This window comes from Lepus europaeus, chromosome 8 (genome assembly GCF_033115175.1).
Source record: "Lepus europaeus isolate LE1 chromosome 8, mLepTim1.pri, whole genome shotgun sequence".
Taxonomy (NCBI): Eukaryota; Metazoa; Chordata; class Mammalia; order Lagomorpha; family Leporidae; genus Lepus; species Lepus europaeus.
In genome coordinates, this window is record NC_084834.1 from 67,503,248 (window position 1) to 67,524,004 (window position 20,757).

The 20,757-nt window shown below is 42.6% G+C and overlaps 1 protein-coding gene and 1 long non-coding RNA gene across 3 annotated transcripts; one reads left to right on the forward strand and one right to left on the reverse strand.

The window, feature by feature from the left end:
- Positions 1–168: 168 nt before the first annotated feature.
- Positions 169–8,511, reverse strand: GAR1 (GAR1 ribonucleoprotein). The gene is made up of 7 exons (XM_062199743.1): positions 8,246–8,511; positions 7,699–7,918; positions 5,200–5,354; positions 4,675–4,734; positions 3,111–3,252; positions 851–922; positions 169–489 (listed from the first exon to the last, which is right to left on the reverse strand). The coding sequence occupies exons 2-7, from the start codon at positions 7,904–7,906 to the stop codon at positions 476–478; spliced, it is 651 nt and encodes a 216-aa protein (XP_062055727.1). The 5' UTR covers positions 7,907–7,918; positions 8,246–8,511; the 3' UTR covers positions 169–475.
- Positions 8,512–8,554: 43 nt separating this feature from the next.
- LOC133766009 (uncharacterized) lies at positions 8,555–13,380 on the forward strand. 2 transcript variants are annotated; one of them, XR_009866637.1, is made up of 3 exons: positions 8,555–8,602; positions 9,019–9,132; positions 13,330–13,380. It is a non-coding gene; the product is annotated as an uncharacterized LOC133766009 (long non-coding RNA). The 2 variants fall into 2 exon arrangements; XR_009866636.1 differs by having other exon boundaries at positions 8,557–8,602; positions 9,003–9,132.
- The last annotated feature ends 7,377 nt before the right edge of the window (positions 13,381–20,757 follow it).

Genomic DNA, 20,757 nt, shown 5'->3' on the forward strand with positions numbered 1-20,757 from the left:
GTGTAAATAATCTTAAAGTACTGCTCCAGTAAACCTATTTTTTAAAAATACCTGTAATGCATGCAAACAAATCCTCTTTTCCTGTTTATAATACACTGGGTTTAAGATTTAGTTGTTCCTCTCAACTTCAAAGAGACAGTTTGGCTTAATAAACACACTCTAAACAACTAAAAGGAATAAAATGCTTTATTTTAAAAATTCAATTCTGTTTCAAATGAAAACTCCTGTCCATTTATCAAGCACCCACAGAGTGCCAGGCACTGTACAAAACATTGAAACATTTTTCTTGCTCTTTTAGAGCAAAACTGATTATTCTGTTGCACTCATTTTTGCATGAAGCTGACATCTTAGCTGTAATGTCACAAATGACCATATCTTCAAGACTTGTTCAAAAAACAAGTTTCCAATCCACAGAAGAAGTAGATCATCCAGATTAATGCAGAACTCAACTGGTGAAGTCTGTCCATCAATACATCTAATGTCCTCTCCCTGATTAAGAGAAAATTAAAATGTTAGGGGTATGGAAAATGATTTTTTAAATAGTCTTGAATCTCAAATTTAAAATCAACATTAGTTCCTATAATGTTTAGTAAACCACTCTGTCAAATTTAACTGTCACCCATATCATACAGCTTTATTTTTCAAACTAGCAATATGGAAAAACAAGCTAGACGTAGGTGAAAAAATTAAAAGGGGAAGGCAACAGAGTGATTAAAATGAAACTATACTAAAGCAAAGAACACCACTGTGTTCTGCATAGTGGATGGCAGAGAACAAACTTAGACAAAAAGATGAAACAGTAGACAATTCTAAACATTCAGCCCTTTAAAGACATTGCTTTCACTCTCACCTCGGAAACCACCGCCCCCTCTTCCTCCTCTGAAGCCCCCACCTCCACCTCCTCTTCCACCTCGAAAGCCACCTGAAAAGGGAAATATTTATTAACTGCAAACTCTCATATTCTAAAAAGCCTACAAAAATCAATAAACTCCTACACTTATAAAGAACATTGATTCACAGTCAGTTTTAGAAAAATTTTTAAAAGATAACAATGGAGAAACTACAGTAGTTTACCAATTGGTCAATAGGCTAAAACCTCAGATTACCACCTTTCATACAGTATTCCATTTTAACAAATTAGAAAAGCTTGCTACCTTAAAGTATAATTTAGTGCTATGGTTAAATGCATGATTATCTCAACTTCTGTTTAGGGAAAATAGTTTTTGGAATGAATAAAGTACAGTTTGATTAAACAGGGCTTTTATCCCAAAAACAAGTCATGGCAGATATGGGTGGCTGTGCCTTGGCGAATACTATAATAAGGATGACTCAAGGTTAACTGAGCTGTGTATAGGCCATGGCTGATGCTCACCTGTGCATGAGCCTTAACACTTTTAAGTTACTTATTTTCCTATTAATCTACACATATCTGGCTTCCTATTTTTCAGTTTCCATTTTTATTTATTTTGGGCACTAACTTCACAAAGAACACCTGGATTATAGAAAGCATCTCAAAATGCTGGTATAAAAATATAAGATTTAAGAAAATAAACTAGTTATGAAATTTTTTAGTGTTACACATGAAACTGAACATACAATGAGGGGATCTTTTCTTTAAGGGAATATTCCCAAAATATATTGAAGAAAGAAAATTAGAGATGTCTCCCACCTATTTACCCAAACAAGCACTTACAGCAAAATTGTGATTAAATTTAAGAGATGCAAAGGTAGGTGCAGAGTTCACTTTCTATTAACTCAGTAGCAGAGTTGTCCAAGCCCAACTGCTCACTCCTATCTTGTTCCACTTTGGAAAGTGTTAACAGATCTCAGCATACCCAAGACTGCAGCCCTGCTCACCACCCAGCGCCCCATAATGACAAATGCACCGACGCTTTCGGCAAACACATGTATGAAAAGACTGAAACCACAGCAAAGTTGTTGGTAATAATTGTTGACATGACATCAGAAGGCAGTTTTAACTCTGGGTCTGCCAGCTAATGGAACAGGACAAACTTTACCCCATAAACTTCCATTTTCTCTTCCATAAAATAAGAGAATCATTTATCTTGAAAGGTTTTGTTGAATATTAAGATATACATGGGGGCCGGCGCCGTGGCTTAACAGGCTAATCCTCCGCCTTGCGGCGCTGGCACACCAGGTTCTAGTCCCGGTTGGGGTGCCGGATTCTATCCCGGTTGCCCCTCTTCCAGGCCAGCTCTCTGCTATGGCCCGGGAAGGCAGTGGAGGATGGCCCAAGTCCTTGGGCCCTGCACCCGCATGGGAGACCAGGAGAAGCACCTGGCTCCTGGCTTCGGATCAGCGCGATGCGCCTACCGCGGCGGCCATTGGAGGGTGAACCAGCGGCAAAAAGGAAGACCCTTCTCTCTGTCTCTCTCTCTCACTATCCACTCTGCCTGTCCAAAAAAAAAAAAAGATATACATGGGTATTAAAAGAATATGTGGGCCGGCGCTGAAGCTCACTAGGCTAATCTTCCACCTGCTGCCCCGGCATCCCGGGTTCTAGTCCCGGTCAGGGTGCCGGATTCTGTCCCGGTTGCTCCTTTTCCAGTCCAGCTCTCTATTGTGGCCTGAGAAAGCAGTGGAGGATGGCCCAAGTGCTTGGGCCCTGCACCCGCATGGGAGACCAGGAGGAAGCACCTGGCTCATGGCTTCAGATCGGCTCAGCGCGCCGGCCATAGTGACCATTTGGGGGCTGAACCAACGGAAGGAAGACCTTTCTCTTTGTCTCTCTCACTGTCTAACTCTGCCTATTTAAAAAAAAAAAAAAAAAAAGTGAGCAGCCCTTGGCATACAATCAACATTCAATATTAGCCAAGTAACTAAAATTCAGTTTAACACAATCTTATACTTTACTAAAATGCATAAGAAGACATGAATAACCCAAAGAGCTGAAATCCCTCATAAGTGCACTTTATTAGGCTTTTTCTATTTAAGTTATTTGTTCAAACTAAGAATCAATACTATGGGTCATTTGTGAATATTTGAAAACAATTTTACTAAAAAGAACCAGCTGGCTAAAAATTAAACTATCACATGTGGATTGGCTGACTGGAAATCTCAGTGGGCATTTTCCCAGACAAGTGACTTACCACCTCTGCCAGCGCCTCGGCCACCTCCGCCTCTCCCTCCTCCTCGAGCTCCCCTGCCACCGCCTCTCGGAGGTCCCTTCTCGCCTGGAGGCCGAGGCAAAAACCTCTGCAGTGGCAGTAGCTTATAAGGGTCTATATAAAACTGAAGTATGACAGCGCAATCAGTGTGACGACGTGGGTGACAATGTAATAACCATTTAAAAACCATACACTAGAATCAAAGGTGCTTAGGTTCAAATCCCAACCCTGTGACTTTTTACTGTGTAGCCCTGGGCAAGAACTTAACTTGTTAATACCTTAGTTTTCCTATCTGTAAGATAAAGATAATAAACCATCAACTTCCCATGGTTCTATGAAAATCAAACAAGTAATACATATAAGGCACTTATACTTTGACATACAAGAAGCACAGCAAGTATACATAAAGAAACCAAGACCAATTTCATTTCTTTTTAGAATAATGCCCCCTGCACTAACAGTTTCACTCAAAAGAATTATCATAGAAAACCAAACTATTAAAAATATGGCATTAAAATACAAAATAAAGTACTGGCATGCCAGCTAATTTCAGACTGGCCATGATGCACACTTGGAGAGTGAACCAGCGGATGGAAGATTTCTGTCTCTCCTCCTCTTTCTATAATTCTGCCTTTCAAATAAATAAATCTTAAAAAAAAAAAAAAGTGAAAACCAAAGTCTAAACTCTTTTCCATGACATAAAGGATTAAGTAATAATCAGGCCCCTTCCTACCTCACCATATCAGTCTGAATTTACAACCTTCCCACTGATCCTAAATGTTCTGCATCTAAGCTGTAGCTCTGTCTTTTTAAAATCCTTCAAGTCACCTGATGTCCCAGTGCCTTTGCACATGTTGTCTTCTCTACTTGGAATACACTTCCTCCTCCTCCCTGACTATCCCAGTGGCTCCTGAGAACTTGTCTAATTGCATCAAAATTATCCAAAAGCTTTTCTTTTTATATTGCATCCAGAGTCCTTCCTAAGAGCTCCTGGGTCAAATTTGCAGGAATGAGACCTAAAAGGACATCTAAAAGCTCCTTGCAGATACCATTGAGTTGGGAGAATCATGCCTCATCAACTCTCCAGTTTCTGCTTCAAGATCATTTCTTCAAGGGAAGTCTGTAGGCTCAATCTGTTCCTACTATAAAGATTCTTATAGCAGCCTATCTTTTTCCCTCACACCAGAAATCATAAATTGAAATACTTAAGAAATCATTTAGTATCTCCCAAATCATGTAAGTTTATAATCTAACAGCTTGCATAGAATGCTTGGTCATACAAACTTTCCTGTAAGATTGTCAGATAAACTAAAAAAATACTGTAACAGTTAAAGATTTTGCTAATATAGCAAGAAATATTTTCCAAAAGGCTGTATCAATTACTTTTAGAGATCAGTAAGCTCACATTTGTAAAACAGAACATCTCAACTGAAGTTTCACATAGGGTATACTGAGGGAGTCTTAAGGTCCCCAAGAAGGACTGTCCTAAAGCACAGTGTTACCTTATAGTAAACCAAGGATTCTACGTGTCAGAAGCTTGCCTTACCTTCTGTAGCTTCTTAAAGGAAGATGCCTTCATATTTTCTGACAATTTAACTGAAAAATACTAGTAAGTTTATTAAGGAACAAATAGTAAATTATGATAAAAGGAGATTCCAAACCTTCTGAATTCATGTTTTATTTAAAAACAAGGCTAGAATATATGGACACATATAAGAGAGATACAAAAAAGGTTTTCAACAGAAAATGAAATTTATAACAACTCAAACTTCCAATTCTATGATGCTATTCCAGTAGACCATCATATCCAAAACAATCAATTCAATTTACAGCACTTACCCAAATGGACATCATTTCTAGAACTTTCCAAAATATAAGTGAACTTTCTCCGATCTATGAAACCAATATATTTAGATGAATACATTCTTCTCTCTTGATCATCTTTCATGTCCAATCTGTAGCAATTGTGTCTAATTTAATGAAACAAGAAGTCTAATTTATATTTAATTGCCTCAGAAAAAAATAATAACTTCTCAAGGAAGTTACTAGGCCTTCCAACAGAAAAGGATACAAAATCTCTAAGTTGTCCAAATATTTCATCCACTTTTCCAATTTGTTCTTTGTTTTCTAAATAAACAGGAGCATTGAAATAAGGCACCTTATTTTCATCTGTGGTACATTTACACACTATGTCATCTTCACAAGGATGCAGGAACTCTCCCAATACTGAAATAAGATGAGAAATTATTTAAAATATGCCATTATTTAAAAGGATATTAACCAACCACTTCTGGAAACTTGGTTACCTGGGATCTCACCATACCTGCTCTCCTATGAAGCACAAGAGCAGTTATTTAAATAAATGGAGGGTACGCATTTAACCTACAGTTAAGATGCCAGTTACAATACTATGTCCCATATCAGATTCCAGGCACCAGCTTCTCAACTCCAGCTTTCTACTAATACACACTCTGGGTGCAGTTGTAACTGGGTTCCTACCACCCACGTGAGAGACCTGGGCTGTGTTTCTGGTTTCTTCATCTGCTAAGCCAATCCCAACATTGCAGGCATCTGAGAAGTGAACCAGTGAATGGGAGCTCTCTTTCTCTCCATTCAGATAAGTACTATGTTCTTGAAAAAAAATAGACTTCCTGGGTTGGAATACCAACTCCACAATATACCAGCCAAGTGAGCTGGGGGAAAATATTCACCTTCTTTTGCTTTAGTGTCCTCATCTTTAATATATGACTAATAACATCAATAGATATCTATGGTTAATTTACAATAATAATAAGTAAGTGGAATAACAAATGTCAAGGGCTCAAGACACTTCCTGGCATATTGAGAACACTCAATCTAAAACAATTATTTTATTGTAATAGTGTCTGACTAAACACCATGCATCATTCTCTTGGTTCTTCCTTTTCCCCAGCTCCTAAGCGTGAATCAGCCTTTGTTCTTTCTTGACTTTTTCTTCTGTCTTCTTAGAACCTATCCATTCCTACCATGTCTTTACCAATGATTCCAAATCTTTTTTTTAAAGGATTTCTGTATTTATTTGAAAGAGTTGGGGAGGGGGGGAAGGGAGGGAGAATGAATCTTCCATCCACTGGTTTACTCCCCAAATGTCTTCAATGGGCCAAAGCCAGGAGTCTAGAACTCCATCCAGGTCTCCCACATGGGTAGCAAGGGACCAAGTAGTTGTACCACCTTCTACTGAATTCCCAGGAGCATTAGCAGGGCGCCAGATTGGAAGTGGAACAGCCAGGATAAGAACTGGTGCCCATATGGGATGCTAACATTGCAGGCAATGGTGTACCAGTGCCCCACAATGCCAGCCTTCTCCAAATCTTTTTAGAGTTAGTTTGGAATCTCAAAACAACTACCTTTATTTCCAAATGACTGTCACCCCAAATAAAATTCTCAAAACATGCCTGCAAAAATAAACTGTCCTGCCCTATTACTGAAGCTCAAAACCTGCAACCCTTTCCAACACTAGCCAAGTTCCACTGATCTTGTTTCCCTCGGAACTTCTTTCCTATCTCCCTTCCTTTTTCCCTGTCACCTGCAAAAGCCTGTTTTGAGACCACTTACTCTAGCTATTTATTCCCTTCAAACCACCTGGTATATGGATTTAATCCATTCTTAAGGGGTTCGTCCATCTCCCATTCAAAGTTGTAGGTTTTGACTGCCAAACCTCTTCCTTACTTTCTGTCTTCCACCCCACTTCACTGACAATGATTCCAAACTTACTCTAAATAATTCTTTTTCCTGACTTCCCCTCCTGCAGTTTCCCTCTCAAGCAATTTTTTCCTTACTTTTGAGTAGAAAAGTAATTGAAAAGTAAGTGGAAGGCAGTTGAAAATATGAGCTTTAGAGTAAATAGACTTTAAAAAAAAAAACCTTTTACTCATTTTTATTTTTTTGAGAGGCAGAGCGATGGGAGAGAAGGGTGGGGAGGGAAAAAGAGAGGGAGAAATTGATTTGCATCCCCTGGTTCATTCTCCAAATGCCTACAAACCGACAGTCAGAAACTCCATCCCAAACACCCACATGGACGGCAGGGACCCAAGTACCCAAGCCTCTCAGGATGCGCATCAGTCAGAAGTTGGATCAGAAGCAGTGAGGTTCAAATCCAGGAACTCCAATATGGGACGGCGGCTTCATAAACTGGGCCACAACATCAGCCTCCTTGTTTTACGCTTATCACTAAACTTACGATCCTAGCAGAGAAACTTGGCTTTAAATCAGTTTACTCATCTGTTAAAATGGGGGGAAACAGGGATAAGCACTCAATACTGCTTATATAACCCTTTTCCGTCCAAGCTCCAAACGACATCTCCTTGACACAATTTAAATGCAACTCATCTTTCTGATCTCCCTACATGCCACACTCTTTAAGTCAGTTACAGAATTCTCCACACAGACTTGCCTCCAGGACCAAGCTGCAACCTCCCTACGTGAGCTGCCGGCCCCACTTTTCAGCATCTCACTCCTAAATCTGCCAGTGCCACGAACCCACAACCCAGCCCCACACCCGCGATGAGGCTAGTCTTCGAAGCCGACATACTGACTACGCGTTCTGGAGGTCCTTGGTCTTGGCCTTTGTTAAAGCCCCCGCGGCCACCCCCTCGTCCAAATCCTCCTCGGCCGCCGCCTCTGAAATTGCCGCCGCCGCCGCCTCGGAAATGGCTGTTGTTGCTGCTGCCCCCGCGGTTGAAACCGCCACCGCCTCCGCCTCGGTTAAAGCCTCCACGACCTCCTCCTCGAAAAGACATGATCTCTCCTACCTGGCATAAAAGAAAAACGAAAAACAAGGTTCGTGCCTTCTGATCGGTGTGGTCCCCGAGTATACCTCTAACTAATCTGAGACAGTGAAGGGGACAAAAACCATAGCAGCCCTGCCTCCTCGCCCATGACCAGACTGCTAGTGACAACCCGATGGGTAAGGAATATCTCCCCACGGTCCTGTGAGCGCCGACCGCGGGTTACCACCTCCCCTACCCAGCAGCAAGGTCTTCAAGCCGCATTGCATTCCCTTCCTTCCTCTCTCCATCCCTCCCGCAGCTAAGCTCCGGGTCCAACATTCTCAGATTCCAGCTCCTAGGGCCACTCACCGTCTCCACGTGCACCCCTGCTTCCCGAGGTGCGCGCACACCCACCCGCTGGGTACTTCCGCCTCACTCCCAACTCTCGGCCACCGTACCGGCGTAGGGCTTTATAAGGGCAGGGAGGGAGCAGAAACTCGAATAACGGGTTCCTCCGCTCACTGGCAGATCCTGAGGCACCGGCACTTTCCCAAAACAGCCTTCAGTGCCGAAAAAGTAATAGTAATATCCAATTTCCAGCCTCTCCTTTACGACAGTGAGGTAAATTTGCCGAAAGAACCGCGGCGGAAGTGACGTATAATAGCGGCGCCCTTTGCCCCAGGACATTCCGGAAGTGCAGCAGGGGGGGCGTCTCTCCCGGAGAAGGTTCGTGTTAGGGCTCCGCCTGTTCTTCCCGCTGGGGTTTACGGGTGTTAGTGTTTGTGGCGCCATGGCTCCAGTAGTCGGCGGCCCGCGGGCGGGGCGCTGTTGCTTCTCAGCTCGAAATGGTCCCCAACCTCGCCCACCAGTTCACTGCAAACTCCAGAAAGTGTCGCCGCAACCCTTAAATAGCTCTGAGCCGCTCTTTGCCGGTGGTGGATCTCGCTGCATCGGAGCCTGTCACGGCCGGCGAAAAAGTTGAGCTGCTCCGTTGTAGGCTAAACTAGGCCTGTTCTTTTGTCACATAATTTTTTTAGTGAAAAGGAGAAATAGAATGTGTGTTTGTGTATTTTCAAAGTCGCTGTTATTTGAAACGAAACTAAGCTCTTTTAACCTTTTGCACCAGGTCTCGCATTCGACAGGTACACTTTGAGCCCCGACAGGATGTGTACTAGTCTACACGGGAAGTTCTCTTTTCTCCTGAAGCGCTTGGCATCTGCCATCAGCTCCCCCTACATCCGGCAGAACCCTTAAAGGTAGTGACTTCCCACTTTCGGTCGGGTTTCCCCTGCAATCCTCTAGGATTTTTACCTTGATACTTTGAAACAGTTGTCTTTGAAAGAGTGGAGATTGGTACCTATTTCAGAAGCTTAATAATGAGATTAAAAATCCTTGAAAACTTTACTATAAAAATACTGGGAATTAATACTAAAATAGGGGGTCAAGTTTGTGCCGTAGGGGGAATAAGCTGCAGCCTGCAGCGCCAGCCTCTCATGGGCACTGGGGTGGGTGAGGGATTTGAGTCCTGGCTGCTCCACTCCTAAGTCAGCTCTCTGCTAGTGAGCCTAAGAAAGCAGCAGAAGATGGTCCAAGTCCTTAGGTCCCTGGACCTACGTGGGAGACCTGGAAGAAACTCCTGGCTCCTGGCTTTCGGATCAGCCTAACTTTGGCCTTTATGGCCATTTGGGGAGTGAACCAGCCAATGGAAGACCTCTCTATGTCTCTCCCTCTTTCTCTCTGTTAAAAAAAAAAAAAAAAAAAAAAAAAAAGACTAAAATATAAGTCTATGGAGGGAGCACCTAACAATATGGAATCTGATAGATGTATTTGAACTCATATTTGATGTGTGTTTTAAATTCTGTACATCAGACAGTACTGGAATTAGTTAAAACTGCCCTGCTCTATTTTGCTTTGTGGCATTTAACATTATATTCAGTATGTCTATCTCATTATATATTTTGTGTTCCACTGTTACCTCCAACTCAGTGTGACAAAACCATTGATCTAGAAGACTTTCAAAATCCCCTGGTACCTAACCTCTTTACCTTGCAAGTAAGAAAATGACATTCAGACAAGAGCAGTAACTTCCCCAGCTAGTTAGAAGGGCAAGCTAGAACCTTGAATTCTCACAACCCTCAGTCTTTCTTTATCCCTGCTTTTACCCTTTTCTTTTTCCAAATTATTCTTTCCAGTATGCTATATGTCCTAGTGGTAGCATCATAATCTTGGTTCCTAATCCTTACATATTTGAGCACTCTTCTCCCACCCTGTCATCTGTCACCATCCCACCCTAGTCTTTGCTGCTGCCTCTTATGCAAAGTAGTCAGTTTCTGTTAATTCTTTTTTTTTTAAGCTTTTTTTTTTTTATTTGACAGAGTTATAGACAGTGAGAGAGAGACAGAGAGAAAGGTCTTCCTTCTGTTGGTTCACTCCCCTAATGGCCGATACGGCCGGCACTGCGCCAATTCGAAGCCAGGAGCCAGGTGCTTCCTCCCGGTCTCCCATGAGGGTGCAGGGGCCCAAGCACTAGGGCCATCCTCCACTGCCCTCCTGGGCCACAGCAGAGAGCTGGATTGGAAGAGGAGCCACCGGCACCCCAACCGGGACTAGAACCTGGTGTGCCGGCACCACAGGCGGAGGATTAGCTAAGTGAGCCACAGCGCCAGCCCTGTTAATTCTTTCTAAGGTAGCTTTGTGCTGTCAACTTATTACAGGTCTCCAGTTGTCACCGCCACATGTTACCTTTTGTTAGTCCTATCCTAAATTACTCAGTAAAACCACAAGAAATCATCACAACATTCTGTCCCATTCTGAGTATCCTTGTTGCCTTAAACTAAATGCTTCCAGGCTTCACTTCCTTCTCCCATCTATACTGCATATGATGCAATATCGAACTTAACTAAAACAGCTTCTTCATACCACACCCATCCTTGGGACTGAAAATAATCCTGTTTCCTTTAGCAACAAGTCAAATAAACTCCATCAATTAAGCCTTCTGTATAATTAATTTTGTTATCAAGCTAGTGTCATTGCCTTGCTTCTCTTTCTGTAATTTTTTTTAAGATTATTTATTTGAAACTCAGAGTTACACAGAGAGAGGAAAAGAGAGAGAAAGAGAGAGAAAGAGATCTTTCATCCACTGGTTAATGCCCCAAATGACCACAACAACCAGGACTGGGCCAGGCTGAAGCCAGGGGTTTCTTCCAGATCTCCCATGTGGGTACAGGGATACCTCTTTCCCAGGCACATTAGCAGGATGCTGGATCAGAAGTAGAGTATCTGGGTTTCAAACCTGCACCCAAATGGGATGCTGATATTGCAGGCGGTGGCTTTATCTCCTATGCCACAACACTGGTCCCTCTTTTTGTACTTTTGTCACACACTCTTGTTTGAAGAAGTCCCATTTCCCATCTACTAGATAGGGGTGGGAGTCTTTTCTCTGCCAAGTGTCATTTGAGTATTTATAATATCATTTGCAGGCCATACAAAATAAGTTAAAAATTGGCCCACTGTAGACTTACTGAATTTCAAGGCCCACCTGTGGCTGCCTTGGTAGCGCCAGACCAAATGATTTCATGGGCCATATATGGCCTGTGGGTCAGGTGTACCCCACTCCTCCCTAGATCGTATTTGTATTTTGGAGAAATAGTTGGATATAATTTTTAAAAGATTTATTTATTTTAATCGAAAGGCAGAGTTACAAGGAGAGGAGAGACACAAAGAGAAATCATCTGCTGGTTGACTCTTCAGATGGCTACAACAGCCAGAGCTGAACCAAAGCTGTTAGTCAAGACCTCAATCGGAGTCTCTCACATGGATGGCAGGGGCCCAAGCAATTGGGCCATGTTCCGTTGCTTTTTCAGATACATTAACAGGGAGCTGGATCAGAACTAGAGCAGCTAGGACTTGAACCAGTACTCATATGGGATGCCAGCACTGCAGGCAGCAGCTTAACCTGCTGTACCACAATGCCAGTCCAATTGAAACAATTTTCATGGCTCAAAATCTAGAATGGTAGACAAGTTGTAGACATGGTAATACAATAATAAATATCAATAGTTTTTAAAACTAGTAAAATATATGTAACATAAATTGTATCTCTTAAATCATAAAATAGAGCCATTATCTGCTGATACATTCCCCAAATGCTCATAACTGCTGGGGTTGTGCCAGGCTATAGCTGGGGGCTGGAAATGCAGTGCAGGTCTGTCAGGGACCTAAGTACTTGAGCCATCACCTATTGCTTGCTGGGGTGCACATTAGGAATCTGGATCAGGATTGTAGCCAGGACTTGGGCTTGGACATTGCAATATGAGATGCAGTCATCCTAAGCAGTGACATAACCTAACTACTGCCAACAAAGGCCTGCCTACCCCTCAATAACTGATGTTGGGAGAAGTGGAAGAACTTTCTGAGTTTTTAACTGTAAACAAAAGGTGAAATTTACTCACCTGCCCTGCTTTAAGTTCTGAATTTCTGTGAAGGAAGAATATTCTGCAATTCATAGTAAAGTATTTAAGCATTTACAGTACTTTCAACTTCTCTGTGGGAGCAAGCTTTTTATTTTTCTTGTTGAATGAGTAGTAAGAGAAAAAATAGAGGGGCCAGTGCTTTGGCATACTAGGTTAAGTCTCTGCCTATGATGCCGACATCCCATATGGGTGCTTATTTGAGTCCTAGCTGCTCCACTTCTGGTCCAGCTGCCTGCTGATGGCCTAGGAAGGCAGTGGAAGATGGCCTAAGGGCACCTTCACCCACATGGGAGAACCAGAAGAAGCTCCTGGCTCCTGGCTTTGGATCGGCACAGCTCCCGCCATTGTGGCCGTTTTGGGAGCAAACCAGCAGATGGGAGATCTGTTTCTGTCTCAAATAAATATATATATATAAAAAAAAAATAAAGCAAGAACAACGACTATTTCCTTTTGGCTGAAAGTGAAACCCGTATGTGCCACTTTTAACTCAGAATATTTTTTTAAAAACTCTAGGGGGCTGACATTGTAGTGTAGCCAGTTGAGCCACTGTCTGCAATTCCAGCATCCCATATCAATCCCTGCTGCTCTACTTCAGAACCACCTCTTTGCTAATGGCCTAGGAATGTAATAAAGGAAGGCACAAATGCTTGGGCCCCTGCACCCTTGTGGGGGACCCGGAAGACACCCCTGGCTCTTAGCTTCCGCCTGGTCCAGCTGTGGCTGTTGCGGCCATCTGGTGAGTGCACCAGCAGGTGGAAGCCCTCTCTTTCTCTGTCTCCCCCTCTCTCTGTAATTCTGCCTTTCAAATAAATAAAGTAAATATTTGAAAAAAGAAACTAAGAAGTTTTTTAAACTACAAAAATGAACAAAAACCATGTAAATCTGCCATATGTGTAAATTTTATGGATTATTTTTGGGGGGGTCTGTGTTTGATAAGGTTAGCCTTTTTTATGTAATCATCCAGAATTTCTTTTGTTGTAGCCCCAAAAATGTCTTGATGTCTGCACTTCTCCAGGAAGAGCACAAAATGCTGTGAGTACATAGGAATCTTCTCTTTTTATGAGAGGTAAAACCTTTCAGGGAGCCAGTCATTGATGGGGTGCCATCAGTTCATATACCAAGACAGTTCTCCAAGAGATACCTTTTGTTTCCAACATGAAGACAGCATTAAATATATCTTGACCATTGCTTAATTTGGGTAGTACTTATAGCAGAAAAATAATCTTGAATTTTACAATAATTTGTAAATCTTAAAAAATGTTTACCATTGCTCATATCTGATAATTCACAGATCTGGATTAGAAGTTGTTGGGGTTTTTGGCACTATTCATCATATGTGACACATAGTTAATCGCATCAATTTAACAAACTTTGAAAAGGAAGCATTTTTTTCGTTTTTCATGTTACATCATGTCTTAGCATTTTACTATCTGTAGTTTTACATGCTGAGGGCTAGCATGGCACAGCAGGTTAAGCCACTGCCTGCATCCATATGGGTACTGGTTCAAATCTTAGCTGCTCTGCTTCTGATCTAGCTTCCTGCAAATGCATGTGGGAAGGCAACAGCAGATGGCCCAAGTACTTGAACCCCTGCCATCCATGTAGGAGATGTGGATGGAGTTGTAGACTCCTGGTTTTGGCCTGGCCTAGCTCCCAGCCATGTGGCCATTTGGAGATTGAACCAAGGATTTCTGCTGCTCTTGCCCCTGCTCACTCGCTCTATAACTTTGCCTTTCAAATTTTTTTTAAAGCAACCAATTTTCTCTGTTTCTCTCTCTCTCTCTCTCTCTCTCTCTTTTTTGACAGGCAGAGTGGATAGAGAGAGAGAGACAGAGAGAAAGGTCTTCCTTTTTGCTGTTGGTTCACCCTCCAATGACCGCTGCGGCCGGCGCATCGTGCTGATCCGAACCCAGGAGCCAGTTGCTTCTCCTGGTCTCCCATGGGGTGCAGGGCCCAAGCACTTGGGCCATCCTCCACTGCACTCCCTGGCCACAGCAGAGAGCTGGCCTGGAAGAGGGGCAACCGGGATAGAATCCGGCGCCCTGACCAGTACTAGAACCTGGTGTGCTGGTGCCACAAGGCAGAGGATTAGCCTGTTAAGCCACGGTGCAGGCCCTCTCTCTCTCTTTTAAAGATTTATTTGAAAATCAGAGTTACAGAGAAGAAGAGGCAGAGGCACAGAGAGAAAGAAAGAAATCTTCCATCAGCTGGTTCACTCCCTAAATGCCCACAACAGTCAGGGCTGGGCCAGGCTGAAGCCAGGAGCCAGGAGCTTATTTTGGGTTTCCCACATGGGTGCAGGGGTCCAAGGACTTAGACCATCTTCCACTGCTTTCCCAGACACATTAGCAGGGAATTGGATCAGAAGTGGAGCAGCTAGACTTGAACCAGCACCGATATATGGGATGCCTACACAGTGCTATTACGTCACAGCACTGACCTCTCAAATCTAAGCAATTTTTTTTTACAAGGCCAATGTTAGACGTAGCTAGTAAAGCTGCCACCTGCAACACTGGCATCCCACATAGGCTGTGGTTTGAGTCTTAGCTGCTCCACTTCCTGATCCAGCTGCCTGCTAATGGCCTAGGGAAAAACAGCAAGAGGTGGCCTGAGTGCTTTGACCCTATTCATCTATATGGAAAACCTGGAGGAAGCTCCCAGCTCCTGGCTTTGGCCTGGCCCAACTCCAGCTGTTGGGGCCATCATGGGAGTAAACCAGCAGTTGGAAGATCAGTATGTGTAACTTGGACTTTAAAAGAAATAAGTCCTTTTTTAAAATATTTATTTATTTATTTGGAAGTTCAAGTTACACAGAGGAGAGGCAAAGAGAGAGAGGTCTTCCATCTACTGGTTCACTCCCTAATTGGCCACAATGATTAGAGCTGTGCAGATCCAAAGCCAGGAGCCAGGAGCTCCCTCCAGGTCTCCCACATGGGTGCAGGGGCCCAATGATTGGGCCATCCTCTAATGCTTTCCCAGGCCATAGCAGAGAGCTGGATAGGAAGTGGAGCAGCCAGGACTCAAACAGGCGCCCATATGGGATGCCGGCGCTTCAGGCCAGGGCGTTAACCCTCTGCACTACAGCACTGGCCCCAAAATAAATAAATCTACATGCTGGAATTGTGAGAGCCAACCAGTTGTGGGGATTTTTCCTTTTCTAAAAAGTCATCCTCTTAAATAACTTATTTTCTGAGCCTTTTTACTGTAGGTGATTTTTTTTTTAAAACAAAATCTTTATTCTATGTTTCCAAAGGTCATTTAAAATTATCTGCTTTTTTTTTTTTTTACTATGATTGTGTTTTTTTTTTTTTTTTTGGACAGGCAAAGTGGACAGTGAGAGAGAGAGAGAGAGAGAGAAAGGTCTTCCTTTGCCGTTGGTTCACCCTCCAATGGCCGCCGCGGTTGGCGCACTGCGGCCGGCACACCGCGCTGATCCGATGGCAGGAGCCAGGTGCTTCTCCTGGTCTCCCATGGGGTGCAGGGCCCAAGCACTTGGGCCATCCTCCACTGCACTCCCTGGCCACAGCAGAGAGCTGGCCTGGAACAGGGGCAACCGGGACAGAATCTGGTGCCCCGACCGGGACTAGAACCCGGTGTGCCGGCGCTGCAAGGCGGAGGATTAGCCTAGTGAGCCACGGTGCCGGCACTATGATTGTTTTTTAAATGCTTTTTTAGTTTGTCTGGTGCCAATGCCACATCTACAGTAGTCCCCCCCTTATCTGCAGGGAATGCATTCCTTGACTCCAATGGATGTGTGGAACCATGAATGGTACCAAACTTGAATGTACTTTGTTTTCTTCCTGTGTGCTCTGTTGTGTGAGTAATCTGTCCTGCAATGATTTATGCCCTAGTGCTTTCTTTGCTTTACTATTGTTGTACTCTGGGGCTATTATTAAGTAAAATAAGGGTTGCTTGAACACAAGCACTGCAATACCACAAGGAGTGATCTAATAACAGACAGATATTAAGTGACTAAATCTTCATAGTACAGTTCAGTTTTAAACCGTAAGTCCTGTGTTTTGCAATGCTCACATGAGCAAAGCATCAGCAAGGCATCTGAGTGATAGTTCATAAAAATTTTTTCTCAAGAATCAAAGTTTACCCCTTGATTTTCTTTTCAAAAATATTTTTTTATTTGAAGGGCAGAATGACAGAGAGGGAGAGAGAGAGATCTTCCATCCACTGGTGCACTCTCCTCTCCCTGCAAGTGGTTAGATCAGCCTGAGCTGGGCCAGGCCAAAACCAGAAGCCAGGAATCCCATGCTGTGCTCCCACATGTGTGGTATGGGCCTGAGTATTTGAGTCATTTCTGCTGCCCTCCCAGGTGCATTAGCAGAAAGCTGAATCAGAGGTAGAGTAGTTGGGATTCAAACCAGCACTCCACTAGGGGATGCCAGGATCACTGGCAGCAGCTTAACCCACTGCAATACAACCCAGGCCCACCTTGATTTTCTGTTACTTCAGGAGGTCTTATTTGCTGTCAGTTGGCTATGTATAAGGGGAGTACAGGGGAGTTTAGGAGATGTAGTTCAATAGGGAGAGGCTGATGTCATCCCTCCCCATCATCCCTCCCTCTGTATAGGTTAGTACTCAGCAGTGATCAATAGGCTCCCTGTCTCAAAAACTAAAAATGAACTCAGTGAACATAGTTATGCAGAGCACTGCCATATGGGTGAATGAATTTTAGCAAAATTGCTAACAGAGCCACCTAATCACTATTCATCATTCTTAAATCCTGGCATTACATGGAGGAGTTAAATTTCCAACCTCTTGTGGAACCCCTAGTAACCTCTCACAGATCCCTTATAACATCTGTAGAAACCTCCATTAAACTATAAACTCCTCAAAAGTAGGAACTATATCTTACTTTCTTTGGTATCAGCCAAAGTATCTAACATAGTACCTGGAATTAAATTGACACAGTAAATATTTATTGAACTGAATTCTTCTTTATATTTTGAATTACTGTCTATCTCTTAAGATCCTGCCTTGCCGACATAGGACTATAGGATGATGTTCAAAGAGATAAAAAAGACTGTAAAAGAGATGGGACTGGGAGAGAAATGGGTTAAGTATAGACTAATTATGGGATCCAAGTTCCAAGAAACTGTGCATCCAATTGTGTAACTCAAAGGTTAGGAAATCTAATTAAAACAGTAGGGACCTACTGCGAATGACAAGCTAGTAGCTACAAAAGAGGCTATAAGTTTTTATTTAAGGTGAACAAATTTCATGTATTTCATGTATGCAGATTTAGGAACATAGTGATACTTCCTCCCATCCTTCCTGCCGCCCATGCTCCCACCCTTCCTCCTCCTTCCTTTCTTATTCCCTTTTAAGTTTTACAGTGATCTTCTTTCAGTCTACTTTATACTCATAAGATTAACCTTACACTAAGTAAAGATTTCAACAAATAGAAGAAAAAAAACAGTGTTCCTCAGTGAATAATCATCAAACTCAAAATGTCAATTTCACTCCTATATATTACATTTTTGGTATTGTATTGCCACAGATTAGGGAAAACATATGGTATTTGTCTTTTTGGGACTGGCTTATTTCCCTAAGTTTAATGGTTTCCAGTCGCATTCATTTCATTGCAAAAGACAGAATTTCATTCTTTCTTATGGCTGAGTAGTATTCTATCCTCTCTCTCTCTCCCTCCCTCTCCCCCTCCCTCACCCTCACCCTCCCTCTCCCTCTATCCCTCTTTCTTTCTCTCTCTCCCACCCTCTTTCTCTCTCTCTCTCTCTCCCTCTTTCTCCCATAATTTCTTTATCCAGTCATCAGTTAACAGACATCTGAGTTGATTTCATATGTTAGCTATTGTGAATTGAACTGCAGTAAACATGTGGGTACAAATAATTCATATGCTGATTTCATTTCCCGTGGATAAATTCCCAGAAGTGAGATTGCTGGGTCATATGGTATGTCTTGTCAGCTTTCTGAGGTTTCTCCATACTGTCTTCCACAATGGCTTTACTAGTTTACATTACTACCAGCAGTGAACTAGGGTATCTTTTTCACCACATCTTTACAACATTCATTGTTTGTTGATTTCTGTATGAGAGCCATTCTGACTGGGGTGAGGTAAAACCTCATTGTGGTTTTGATTTGCATTTCCCTGATGGCTAGTGATCCTGAGCATTTTTTCATATGTCTATTGGCTATTTGAATTTCCTCTTTTGAAAAATGCCTGTTCAGGTCTTTGCCTGTTTCTTAACTGGATTTTTTTTTTTTTTTTTTTAATTTGACAGATAGAGTTAGCAGTGAGAGAGAGAGACAGAAAGGTCTTCCTTCCGTTGGTTAACCCCCCAAATGGCTGCCTCGGCTGGAGTTACGCCGATCTGAAGCCAGGAGCCAGGTGCTTCTTCCTGGTCTCCCACGTGGGTACAGGGGCCCAAGCACTTGGGTTATCCTCCACTGCTTTCCTGGGCCACAGCAGAGAGCTGGATTGGAAGATGAGCAACCGGGACTAGAACCCGGCGCCCATATGGGATGCCGGCGCTGCAGATGGAGGATTAACCAAGTGAGCCATGGTGCTGGCCCCTGGATTGTTTTGTTGTTGAATTTCTTGAGCTCTTTATACATTTTGGCTATTATTCCTTTATCATTTGTAGTTTGCAAATTTTTTTCGTCTATTCTGTCAGTTGCTCCTTTGTTTTGCTGAGTGTTTCCTTTGTAGTGCAGAAACTTCTCAGCTTGATGTAATCACCATTTGTCAGTTTTGGCTTTGAGTGCCTGTGCTTCTGGGGTCTTTTCCAAGAAGTCTTTGTCTATGCAATGTCTTGCAGAGTTTCTCCAATGTTCTCCTCTAGAAATTTGATGAGTTTACATATATTTAGATTCTTGATCCATTTTGATTTGATTTTTTTTTTAAGTGTAAGGTATGGATCTTGTTTCATACTTATGCATGCAAAGATGCAATTTTCCCAGCACCATTTGTTGAAGAGATGTCCTTTCTCCAGGGATTGATTGTAGCTCCTTTGTCAAAGCTTAATTGATTATAGATGCATGAATTAAATATTTTCAGGCTTCCTATAGGGCGCAAAATAAACATTTTAAATACAAATCCAACATAATCATTCTGTCAAGGAAAGCAAGATGACAAAATGCCTTCCTACTTGCAAACCCTTGCCACAATCTTCCAGGTCCTCCCTGGCCAAGGAAAAGGGTCTGATATTTTATTCATAAATGTTCTTCTTATCTGCAATATAATCTAGAGTTTCTTGTGGCCACATTAACTTTTCTGCTCTACATCAGGAATTTCCAAATTTGGCTTCCATGGCTGTGATAAATCTCTGCTTGGGCCAAATGTGTAAGCCCAGGTCTTTCATAAAATGGGAACCTACTGAGTGCTTTTTTTGTGTTAGTCTTGTAGAGTTTCAAGAGGTTACCTCCACTGTCAAAGGGAGCATGTCACTGTACTGACAGCACAGCTGTGTAACACTCCCTGGAAACTGCACGAGCACTGAGGCCTGCTGCAGAGCCCCGAGCCTCATCCGGGTGCCTGTGGAATACAAGACGGTGCTGAGAGGCCGGCGTGGGGACTCTAGGCAGCAGACAGGTGATAGACACAAGAGGAAAGGATGCAAGCCACCATGGCTGCCTGACCTGGGATTGCAGGGATTAAATTTTAAAATGACCTAGACAAGGTGCCATAAAATTGAAAACGTTAATTTGAACCCATGACTTTGTTTAGGTCTTTATTATGAACATTTCAAGCATCAAAGAAAGTTGAAAAAAAAAAGTATAATGAACCCTACATATGCATCATCCAGATTCAGCCAGTTTTTTGCAAACATTTCATCTATCCCTTCATTATAGTTATGTTAATTTTGCTAGTAGTAAGCCCCAAATAGCATTTCATCCATAAACCTCCAGATTTAAGACTTCCTTAAACATAAGCATAATAAGACTCTCTAAAAAAATTAATAGAATTTTCAGGTAATATCTACTAATTTCAGGTAATATCAGTATCAGTATTATTTCAGAATGCCTTTTAATAGTTTAATCAATCAAATGAGGTGCAAAAGAAGGTCCATTAATTTACCTCATATGTGTATTAAGTGTCTTTTTTTTTTGGAGGAGGGGTTGTGGCATTTATCTCTTGAAGACACTGAGTCTTTTGTAGAATTTCCTACTTTCTCACTGATTGCATTTTCAGTGTAGAAATCATGCTTCACCACCCTATGTATTTCTGGCATACTGGCTGTTGACCGTGACATTTAGAGGCTTCATTATATTCAGGTTAAAAAAACTTTCTGTAAGGCCGGCGCCGCAGCTCACTTGGATAATCTGGCACCCCGGGTTCTAGTCCCAGTTAGGGTGCCGGATTCTGTCCTGGTTTCTCCTCTTCCAGTCCAGCTCTCTGCTCTAGCCCAGGAAGGCAATGGAGGATGGCCCAAGTGC

Coding starts and splice junctions, on each gene's coding strand:
- GAR1 (XM_062199743.1), bottom strand. CDS start 7,906: ATGTCTTTTCGAGGAGGAGGTCGTGGAGGCTTTAACCGAGGCGGAGGC. Junction 4,735..5,199: donor TTGGACAACTTAGAGATTTT/GTATCCTTTTCT, acceptor TAAACTTACTAG/TATTTTTCAGTTAAATTGTC. Junction 3,253..4,674: donor CCTTTAAGAAGCTACAGAAG/GTAAGGCAAGCT, acceptor GTCATACTTCAG/TTTTATATAGACCCTTATAA.